Here is a 12,131-nt window from a genome sequence, read left to right as displayed (position 1 = left end):
ATTAATATTTATTTTTTATTAATTTTAATTGATATTAATAAAAATTAATTAATTAATATTAAAAAATTAAATGTATTTATTCACAAGAAAATTTAATCAGGATCTTCGAAACCTTCAAAAAAGATTTGAAAATGTTGGAATTATTATCAAATATGATATCTAAACACTTGATTAAGACTGTCAGTTTCCCTGGCTGTGATATTTACATCAATAACAGGGAATGAAACAAACAATGTTGGCTTCCCTAAACACGAGAGCAAAATTTTGCTAAGTATATGGAAAGCTCACTCTCATCTTTCCACTGTTCACCCGACATCCTTCCTTTCTGTCTCTCTTGTGTTAAATGTTAATTTACTTTTTCGTAATTACGTCTTTTGCTTCTCTTGTATTTTTGGTATTCTTTGACTGTGAAAGCTAACATGTTTAGCTAAATAGTTTGTATGCTAAATGAATTAATTCGGCCATTACAAGGTCAAAATTACCATATGTTACCATTTTCAGAGTGCATAATAAATTTAAAGCCATGGTAAAAAAAAACTTTTTGAGTTTTAATATTTCTAGATTATTAATATTTCTAATTAATACAAAGATTATGATTTCCTCTGCAACTTCTTTTTTAATAAAACTTAAACTCTAGAATTGACTTGTTGAAACCATCAAAAAGTGACATAACAAAAATTTACCAACCATACTTATATCTTATGTAAATACTGAATCCTATATGAATACAGTGAAACCTCCTGTTATGGACACTCCTGCAAAACGGACACCTCTCAATACGGACATATTTTTAATTCCCCGGGAATCTTCTATGAATAAACCATTACGTACATTCTCCACAAAGCGGACACTCCCGTAATCGGACGCGGACAGTCATTTTGGTCCTGAAACGGACACTACTTTTTCTAAATAAATTGCAAGCTAAAAAAATGCAACTTTTCACCATTTTTAAAGCATGAAAATAAAGCTTTTTGCCTTATCCATAACTAAAAATATTGTTAGGCTATTTCACCACCGAAAAATCAATCATTCTCCTGTCACCTTGCCTTATCTTTGTAAAGAAAGGAGAGAAAATGGTACTGCACTCCTGAAATAATTTTGACATCGGCATCTTTTCATCTGGACCACACAGGTTATGAGACCCCTCAAGTTGAAATGACTTCTCTCAATGCTTCTTCCCCATTGAAAATTTCTTTAATTTTCTTATCAATTTGAAGACTGTATTTAACACAACTGGGGTAAAAAAAAAGAGAACAGAAGTATAATCTTTGAGGTGTTTATATAAATGAAGCATTTATTCAGACACTTGATAGCTGATCAATTGTGAATAATCATCTCCATAGGTCCTCATGACTTACATGTATGCATTACTTTTTTTTCTGTGAATCATGGGAGGTTTATTTTCCAAGAAGGTATTAACCATGTTCCCTATCAAATGATAACTAGGTGTAAGGGGATGTGAACCTAATAATTGAAACGGACTGATGGCAGTACGCTCCTATTTGGTATCATATGCCTAACTTGAGTATCTATGCCAGGGATGGCGAACCTTTATGCACCAGCGTGCCATTTTTTCTAGAAAATTGTTTAATGAGGTCATAGACGTGCCGACAAATAGTTTTGACTTCGTGATTATTGGGTAAATAATAATATTAAATACTATCAACTCAAAACTCTTTTTTTACTGAGAAAAAAAAAGTACATTTTGCAATGTCTCAGTTATAAGCGTAGTTCAACTTAAAGTGACATCAGTGTGACTTCCATTGTTGCAGATTAGATGACAAGTAACTTATATTAGGGATATAAGATGTCAGTTTAAGCAGAACTGTTAATTTTTCTTTGCTAGTTATTTATTGTTAGCTTGTTAATTTTTTTTAAATTTTAATTTAATCGTTAATATGCTTCATAGTGAACTTTGTGATCTGTGACGTGCCCAAAATATTGAATAACGTGCCATAAATGGCACGCGTGCCATTGGTTCGCCATCCCTGATCTATGCTAATAGGAAAATTACATTTATTTATCTGTAGCTACATCCAGAATTATGTATTTATATCAAACTTCTTTATGTATTCTTTTTTATCTTTCTTATTGTTTAAATAAATATTCTTGTAGATATTTACAGTATCCTTGTAGATATTATTTAATTATTTCTACATCTTTGAGAATATTCTAAAAACAATTTACGGTGTTAAATTTCGTTATTAGGGTACCCTTCCCGTAAACGGACAACTCTCGTAAACGGACAAATTTTTTGGTCCCATGAATGTCCGCTTAACGGAGGTTTCACTGTATATGTTTTCACTCTGTTAGTTAACATGTACTTCCACTAAGTTCTTCACCCCACTCTTTAAGTCTTATTTATGTTTTCTATCTAAAATAATGTCAATGTATCTCATATATATATTCAAAATGAAGATAAAACAAAGGAAAATTATAGACAAATCAAAAAGGGGGGGGGATAATAATGAAAAAAATAACAAACAACTGATTAAAAAAAAAAGGATTAAATTTTTTTTTTTTTAAAAAAACCGTAAAATAAAAGATATAATCTTTTTGTCAGCCCACACGATTATATCCGCAAAAAAGAGTGCTTTCTGATATTGTATCAATGTAGCCAAAGCAAAATATATTAATGCAATATTGTGAGGAGCACTCAAAAAATTTTTTTTTTCAAAAATTACAACAAATAAAATAGAACACAATAAGTAAAAATAACAAGTAAAAACAGAAAATAAAATAAAAGAAAAAACAGTATAAAACTAAATCTCTAAAGCGAGTAGCGAAATCAGATGTACTTACATAAACGGGAAATTTTTCCAGAATGATTTAAAGAATGATATTTTGCAGGTATAATCGTGTGGGCTCATGAAAAGATTATATCTTTTATTTACCGGTTTTTGTAAAAAAAAAATTCATCCTTTTTATTTCTTTTTTTTTAAATTAGTTTTTTTTTCATTATAATTCCCCCCTCCCTTTTTTTTTTTTTTTCATTTGTCTGTAATTTTCCTTTGTTTTATCTTCATTTTGAACTTATCTAATGAGTTCTGTTTACTTGCAGCTTATGTGCAATAAATGATACTTATTGTTTTTCTTAACTTTCTTCATGTTTTCTTGTATTTATTTTGTTGTGTATATATATATATATATAAAATTTTCTCCTATTTTTTCAGTCTCCTATTACCTCAGCTTGTTTTGCTAAATATCATCCTAATCTAGTCATTGGTGGAACATATTCTGGTCAGATAGTGTTGTGGGATAATAGAAGTTATAAAAGAACTCCTGTCCAAAGAAGCCCCCTATCAGCTATTGCTCACACGGTAGGAATATGACTTCCTTTATTGAGTATTTAAGATTTTTTTTTTGTTAATGGTATAATTCTGCTTTATTAGTAACTCATATTAACTTAGATGACAAACTTTTAATATCACTTTGCTTTATTAAATTGCCTTCCTGTTTTAACCAGAGGAAACAAATCTCTACTAGAGTACCATGTCCGATGAGAATCCAATTTGCAATCATTTGTTTACAACTACACACAAAAAGTAGCGCAAAATAGAATTTATTGTTAGTCAAAACCATCAGTTTTGACTGACAATTTGGTGTTTGTTGACCGATTTGGTGTTTTAAACTGAGTTATGCTCTCTGCTTGATGGCAATACAAATTTCAATCATTTCTTGACAGCTACAAGCAAAATTTAGATTGCATTTAATCGCCAAATATCCTTTATTGATTGTTGATCGTAATTTTGACAATTTTCCACACAGTACTCAAAATTCAGTTAAAGTTCCATGGGGATAAAAATTCCAATTGTTTCTTAAATGGTGCAATCAAAACTTATTGCAAATTAGAATTTCAACCACCTCCCAACACGGTATCATGTTGTAACAAACATATAGGCACAATATTAAAAATGAAAATGTAAAATTAAAATTTTAAATCTCCACCAAAACTTCAAATGTGATGTGCTCTGTATTTTTCATATTCTTTCCTGACAAAAGTAATCGCTTTTTGAATCATTCAGACTAAAAAAAAAGAATTAAATCGTTACAAATATATAAGTTATAATGTCATATATATATCTGGAAAAAAAACTTCTATGCACCAAGATCGTAATTTATAAACCAGTAGAATATGAAACTAATGAAAAGTGGTTACAGAATGCTAAAAATTTAGATGCCTGCTACAAATATTTGTGACCTACATATCAGGGTGTAGTGGAATTATTGCTTTAAAATTATATTGTAGTATTAAAATGTTTTGAATGTAGGCATATTAAGCATTTAAATTATAAATATGAAGGAAAAAGAAACAGCAGTGAAATAAAACTTTTATTTTAATTATAAAACAAATGAATTTTTTATTGATAAGTAATATTTTCATTGTTTGTCCTGCACTAAGAATTTTAGTACAGTAGGGAACCGATTATCCGGAACGATCGGGACCATCACTATTCCGGATAACTGATTTTTCCGGTTTCCTGAATGGCTAAAAAAAAGCCGTTTTTTTATTGTTAAACCCAACAAAAAAATTTTTTTTTTTTGGAAATAATCTTAAGAAGAAAAAACGATGAAGGAATACACTAATGATTATTACCAAAATGATAGTAAGGTAAACATCTTTCAAAAAAGAAAGAAAAATCCTAAAATCTTATGAGGAAAAAAGCATTTTTTAAAATAATGGCGGGAAAATTTATTGAATTTCGTTCCAGTTTTTTTATTTCCGGATAACGGGTTCTGTACTGTACTGTTATTCTGATATTAAATAGAAAGTGTAGTTCATTTTTGTTGTTCAACTTAATAGAAATGTGATAAAAATGTAAAAACCTTTAGTTTTTTTTTTCAGATGTACTTTCACTGTATACTAAAAAAACTATTTTTGCTTTACATCTCCATCATTGGTTAGAATATTTAATATTCTTGCTTCCATAGTAGTTAATACTGCCAATTAATTCAATCCATGATTTAGCCATACTGCAATGTGCCACTGTACAGAGATTTCATCAATATAATTTGTTAATACAAATGATTTAAGAAACTACTTTAATCTTGCTTGTATACATTAAAGATAGATTTAGACTTTTCAACTAAAATATATTTCTTTTGTAAAATTAGCATCCTGTATATTCTATATGTATGGTTGGATCAGAAAATGCTCACAATCTAGTTACAATTTCTACTGATGGCAAATGTTGCACCTGGAGCGTCGACATGTTGTCATACCCTCAAGTATGTTTTAAAAGTTGTTGATTTTTTTTTTAAATTGCTTTATTTTATATGATACTAATTTCTTCTGCTTAATAGGATACAATAGAACTAAATCAGCAAAAACAATCAAGAACAGTAGCTGTTACATGCATGGCCTTTCCAAATGATGAATTTAACAACTTTGTTGTTGGAAGTGAAGATGGATTAGTATATTCAGGTAACTATGAATGCAAACTTTATTCAAAAAGTTGCATTTAATTAAATTCTGGTGACAGAAATAGCACAACACAGCATTGAGTGCCACATGTTAATTTTGTTGACCTCACAGGCAAAAGAAAAAAAACGTTAAAGAAAAATGGTAATCTAACTTAATCTAAACATAAAAATTTTTTTCCCCCTGTATTGACAGTGTCATTTAATCCTGTGTTTTGACACCAACAATGGTTCTTGTTTATAGACCCAAAATTATTGTGTATTCTTACTATAGTATGTTTTTGTGCCATTATTTATGCTTTATTCATGTTGCTTAGTTTTATTTATATGTTGCATAAAGTATAGCCTGTCTTCATTTTTATTAGTCAAATTTCATCTTTGAGGACTAAGTTTTGTTAACTTTCTTTTGAAGTGCAGTTTATTTATCATGTATTGCAATACTTAGACATTCTTCAATTTTAAAACTTAATAACCAACCAATCATAACATTTAATTACAAATATTTTAGTGTTTGCTGTACAATTAAATTTTATGATTTTTCCATAGTGTTGGAGATCAGTACAGAGGTTTTTGGGATTACCATTATTTTTATTTTGCAATGTAGTTTATTTCAATTTATAATATATTTAAATTTGACTGGTATACTCTCTTATAAACAGTTTCATTTGATTGTATTAACTGTATAATTGTATTTTATTTTTTAACTTCAAATTCATGCATATTTTCTGTTTTAGCTTGTCAAGTATATGTGCTTAGTATTTTATATGCATAGAGAGAGGGATTGCATTTTTATTATTTACTTTTTTTAAAAAATTCAGCATAAACTTTTGATAAATAGTTGCCATTAATTAAAACGAAATAGATTTCTGTTCATCTTGTGTGTTTATCTTCATTATCTAAGTTATTTTAATTATGTATGTGTACAGCTTGTCGCCATGGAAGCAAAAGTGGAATTGTTGATTCATTTGAAAGTCATCAAGGGCCTGTCACTGCCATTAGCACTCATAAAAGTAGAGGATCTATGGAGTTCCCTGATTTATTCTTGACATCTTCATTTGATTGGACTGTAAAGCTATGGAATCTTAGGGTAATGTTTAATACTAAACATATGTAGAAAGTAAGAAAATTTAGTTATCGTTCCAAAGAACCAGCAACTATAAAGAAAGCACTTATCTGTGCACATTTTCACTGATCTGCTGAAGTGTGTTTGAATGATTTTAAAAATTAATTTAAGTTGACGAAATTTAAGGGTGCCATCCCTTCTGCAGATGATCAAAATTGTGATGGCATGTCTTCGGATCATCCTCGGGGATGTTTCCCAGACCGTCGCCTATTGTGTAGCTCCAGTGCGATGTAAATGAACTACAACAACAACATTTATTTAAATTTTTCGAATGCATTCTTTTAATTTTTAAACTTGCTTGATGTTTCATGAACTGTTTTTCTCACATCAGTAATAATACCCTGTACATTTTGTAACACTTTGCATAGTGGGTGCATTTTTCCACATTAATTTATGTATGTGTTTGATATAAAAAAGCTAAACTTTGTAAATCAAGGTCTGGTACTTTCATATAGTTATATATCTCTATATTAAGAAAAAAAACATTACTCAGGGTTCCCACGGTCCTTGAATTTTTTTGTTGCTAAATTTAGGTCCTTGAAAGTGCTTGAAAAACGTCTTAGGTCCTTGAATTTGTCCAATACTGCCGGTGGCCCTTTTTATAAAACACCCGCGGATCTTTCTCGTTCTTTCTGTTTTGTTCCCGAGCTCTCTCACGTGGTTTTTAACGCCACCGTTTCTAACCGGGCCTAGCGTCTTGGTGTCTGCCAAGCACGTGGAGCACAGCAGACAATCAATGCATTCGGGGCGAGACTCCACTTCATCTTCTGTCGCATATGCTTAAATCTTCTTTTTTCTTATCGAAACTGGAATATTCTCGAATTTCGTAACAATATGTACCTTGTAGTTTTCAATAAATTTGCCCTTTTACCATCCGCACTTGTCCTTACGTTTGCGTCATTTCAAAACTTTATTGTAAAGCGTATCCGCAAAGGCACGGCTTCGTATTTGTGTTATGTAGTTTAGACTAGTTGTGCCTGGGAAGTGCTATTTTAATCCCCAATAGATGGATAACCAAGCTTATAAAGAATGGATTTTATCGATGCCCAAAAAGAAGTTCAGAGCCAAGTGCCGATTATGCATGAAGGAGATCGATATCGCAAAAATGGAAGAATCTGCTCTGAAATCACACATGAAAGAAAGGTAAAACAAAAAAGCAGTCTCATGCCCTGAGTTTTCTTTTTCCAAAGACATCAACATCTAATTCATCTGGTGTAAATACTCCTTCAACATCGTGTGCCCCAAGTGAAACAGAAACGTTAGTGGCCGAGGTAACATTGTCTTCTTATCTGGTCAAAAGGAATGTGCTTGATGCTGAAATTCTCTGGAGTCTGAAGTGCATCACTAGTAATTATTCATGTAACTCCTGTGAAGGGATTAGTAAATTGTTCTCCAATATGTTTGCTGATAGCTGTATAGCGAGACAATTTTTTTGTAGTGCCACAAAGTGAGCCTATTTGGGCTCCTTTGGATTGGCACTATACTTCAAAGGGATTCTTATAAATGAGCTGAAGAATGTTGATTGCTACACTGTATTCTTTGATGAGACGTTAAATCAGTCTCTACAATCTAAGCAGATGGACATTATGGTAAGGAATTGATAATAAAGTTTGCACTAAGTATCTTACCTCCCAATTTATGGGTCATGGAACTGCAGAAAATATTTTGTCCTCTTTTTACAAATGCATGGATGATGGTTAAAAGCTCTCTAAAATACTTCAATTATAAATGGATGGACCCTATGTCAATTGGAAATTCTATTAGAAGCTTCAGTGTGAATTAAAAAAGAAATATTCCCACCAGGTCATATTCATTGGCAGTTGTGGATTACACATACCGAATAATGCTTTTAAACATGGTGAAAATGGGATAGAATTCAGAAAGAATTGTTGCTGCATAACATTTAGAGAAGGTTGTGTAAATTATGGATGAATAATTTCAGAAACGATGTTTAATAGAGGAGAGGAGGGGGTTATGGAATAGTCATGGAATATGGAATACCTAAGATTTAGCTCTGTCTTTCATGCAGCCTTCACATGGAAATACACAGGATTAAAGGATTTCACCATTAACACCTCACTACCGTTAGTTATAGATTGTGCTGAAAATGATTTTGTGAATTAATATGTAAAACCAGTAGGGTTGTTTTTAAAAAAATATAAATTTTAGTCCATAATACATATACTTTCTTCTCTCTATATAGGCAAAGCATTTAGGTATTATATTTGAAATTAATTATTGCCACAACGAGCATTGTTGCTTCTAGTAAAGTAGAAGAGAATAATTTTTAAAATTGGTCTTAGATTAAGGTCCTTGAAAATTTTGTTGAGGTCCTTGAAAAGTCCTGGAATTTCAATCTCATCATAGAGTGGGAACCCTGTTACTGCTTTATAAGAAAATTTTAGGCAATTTCACCTCTCACTCTTCTAACTCAAAAACTATTTGACAAAAGTTGTGTGAATTTAGTGCATTTCTAGAGAAATGTTTTAAGAATATTCTGATATCAAATGGTATTTGATGTGATCAATAGTTGTTTATGGTTGAATTTTTTCTCCTATGTTATTCAGTTAACAAAAACTATTTGCAGATGAATTATAATTTTTTTTTATAGCTGTGTACTTTTTGTCTGAAAATGAGCTATATTTTAAACAAGTTTCAAATATTTTTTTTTAAAGTTATTAAGTAGTTTACATTAGACAGTTTTTCCATGTAAAAGAAAAACTTTCTAATTTCCTTTGTTCTAATTACTATAAATTAAATGTATTATTGCTAGCAACCGTATATATAAGTATATAATGGAGATATATCTTTAATCTAATTATAGAAAAGCAATCGTAAGAAAAGTGCCCTTTTAGTCCCTTATTTTAACAATAAGTGAATTGTTTCATAGCAAGCAATTGCGGAGAGAGCCCCCTACTTTTGAAAAAAATAAAAACCTTTATATTCCATTAAAAAGTTTAGTATGTATATTGTAGGACTTGTTATTTATTATACAGCTGATATTTTTAGTGTTGGTTTCTCTGTTTATTCTCTGTCTGAGTGTGTAAGTCTTTGTTCCTGTTTCTATTTATGTAAAATAAATATATATTTAAATTAATTTTTTTTTTAAAGTATACACTTCGGTTTTATAGTAAAATTATAAATTTTAAACTTGATATTAAATATTATAGCAAACTGCTGTGCTTTTTTTATTTTTAGAAAAGTCAACCTCTGTACTCATTTGAACACAATTCTGATTATGTGTTTGATGTCAGCTGGTCACCGGTGCATCCAGCATTATTTGCTTGTGTCGATGGTTTGGGTAATCTGGATCTTTGGAATTTAAATTGCGACTCTGAGGTATATAAACAATATTGCTTACTTTTAATTTTTTTTTTATTATTAAAATTTACACAAATTTATTGTGCTGTTCATGGGTTTTGATGCTTAATCAATTAACAATAGTCTTTAATTACTCGCATTAGTTATTTGTTTCTATCTGAGCTTTTAAATGCAATATATAATTATTTATGCAATTGTGTTCTTGGAATATTTTATAAATACTTGAAGATGTTCAAATATTATTTAAGCACCTTATGGCAGCTTGAGTTTGTGATTTGCTTATTTTTGTTGATAAGAGAGTATGAGCAATGCTTACACAAGACATTAAAGTCCCCTTATTTTTAAAATTTTCTTAAATAGCAAAATGAAAAATGCAACAAAAATTGCAAGTGGAAACATTTTAAGTATGGAATAAAAGTGAATTCAGGGAAAGAAAAAATTTCTTTGAAGAGTTTTATTGGTAAAGAGATATGAACACAAAAGATTTCTAAAATATATTCTGCTCAAAATTTTATTAAATAAAACGTTAAATTTATTTTATTCACAGTTTCATCTATTTGAATTTATTCCTAAAACTAGATTACTAGAATAAATGTCAAAGTTAAAACAAAAACCAACGGGAGACTGTTGCAACTTTCGTAAGAAAGCATAGGAGGGGGTTTGTTATTTGCTTATTCATACTGATAAGAGGAGAGGGGCAGTCCAAAATTGCCAAAAATAGGCATCATGGGTCTGTCTAGGTTTTTCTGAGAGGTACCTATTTTGTGAAAATTTAGACATAATTTGTGAAAATTAAAAATTATATTAAAAAATCAACAAAAAAATATGGATTTATCATTTCTGAAGGGATACAAAAATAAAATTTTAAGAAAAGTATTTTCTGAAACTACCGTTTTTTTAAAGTTGAATTTGTGAAGGTACTGCTAAACGGTGGTAAATTTGGCCAGGACAGACCCCTGGGCATATATAATTGTGATGCCACAATAGGCATTACATATTTCCTAGCTTTTAAAATTTCTTAAATTTATTTTTTAAATCATTCTTAATCGAGTCTTAATTAAATGAAACCAATTATTTAATTTTATTACATTTTATAAAAAGCAAATATAAATATTTTATTAACACTCGATGTAACAGCTATCTTTTTAACTCATTAATTCACAGTCGCAACAAAATCTATTTATAACTGTTTATTCTTTCTTGCCACAAAAATGTTTCAGTTACACGGTTATATTAATTCTCACAGTTTTTTTGGCAATTAGCTTTTGCCAAATTATTTTCAAATTTAATATTGATTACAGGCGCTTGACTTTATTTCTGGCTATTTTATCTCTTCCCATGCTCCTGACTATCCGTTGGGAACAGTTCACTTTTAATTTTGAATGGAGACTTGGGGGCTTCGACCTCTCAGCCTCAACCATTAAATTTTTATCTTTACAGAAATTCTTGATGTTAAGAGAATGATTCTCTTGATAACTCTGAGGGACTTCTTTCATTATTTCTAAGTATGGCCATATTCTCTAAATACTGAATCAATTTTTCTCAAATGAATTTGCTCATTTTTCTATGATAAATATCCCTCCTTCATAAGAAAATTAGGATGCATCTCATATGGCCAAAATATTCATGATACTAAAATGATGCTACCTCCACTAACCACCCCCATCATAAAAATATTTGAACACCCCCAAAATAAGTTTGTTTGTATATCACATTCTTATACATTAGTTTGACACCACTACTGTATTTAATGACATGCCAACATCTCTTAATTAAAAATATCATGTGTTAAAAAAATTTACCTTCAATTAGTAATAATTGTAACTTGTTTAAGCTATATGTTATTTCTTTATTTATGTAATTGCAAGCATAAATAATGTGACTTAAATAAATGTCACAATGCATGAGCATATTTTACAAAAATAGTTAAAAATATTCTAGTTGTGTATGTGTTGCACATTTAGTCTGAATTTAAATATATTATATATTTAGTTGTTTTGCTGGAAAATTTTCATGAAAGTTTACTGTTTAGAATTTTTTTTAAAAAGTATAGTTTATATATTATTTAATTTGCATTTATTTATTCAAAAGCTGCCTACAGTTGGCGTTCAAATCGATGGATGCCCAGCATTAAACAGGGTATCGTGGACTCATTCTGGACAACATGTTGCAGTTGGTGATGCTTTAGGTAAAATTTGGCTGTATGATGTGGGAGAGGTAACTATTCCATTTCGGTGTATCTCGCTATTGTTTACAAACTGTTTTT

The 12,131-nt window shown here is 30.0% G+C and overlaps 1 protein-coding gene across 2 annotated transcripts in view; it reads left to right on the top strand.

Moving 5' to 3' along the window:
* Positions 1 to 12,131, top strand: part of LOC107447763 (cytoplasmic dynein 1 intermediate chain) — a 29,129-nt gene that overhangs the window by 15,616 nt on the left and 1,382 nt on the right. For both annotated transcript variants that reach the window (XM_016062766.4, XM_016062765.4), the window contains 6 exons: positions 3,174 to 3,320; positions 5,116 to 5,229; positions 5,305 to 5,425; positions 6,348 to 6,508; positions 9,743 to 9,883; positions 11,957 to 12,082. In XM_016062766.4, coding sequence (XP_015918252.1) covers positions 3,174 to 3,320; positions 5,116 to 5,229; positions 5,305 to 5,425; positions 6,348 to 6,508; positions 9,743 to 9,883; positions 11,957 to 12,082 — 810 coding nt within the window. The remainder of the gene's footprint in view (positions 1 to 3,173; positions 3,321 to 5,115; positions 5,230 to 5,304; positions 5,426 to 6,347; positions 6,509 to 9,742; positions 9,884 to 11,956; positions 12,083 to 12,131) is intronic.

This window comes from Parasteatoda tepidariorum, chromosome 6, assembly GCF_982258835.1.
Source record: "Parasteatoda tepidariorum strain Cologne lab strain chromosome 6, Ptep-v5.0, whole genome shotgun sequence".
Taxonomy (NCBI): Eukaryota; Metazoa; Arthropoda; class Arachnida; order Araneae; family Theridiidae; genus Parasteatoda; species Parasteatoda tepidariorum.
Note: the sequence above shows the minus strand (reverse complement) of the source record. Positions and strands in the feature narration are given on the sequence as shown.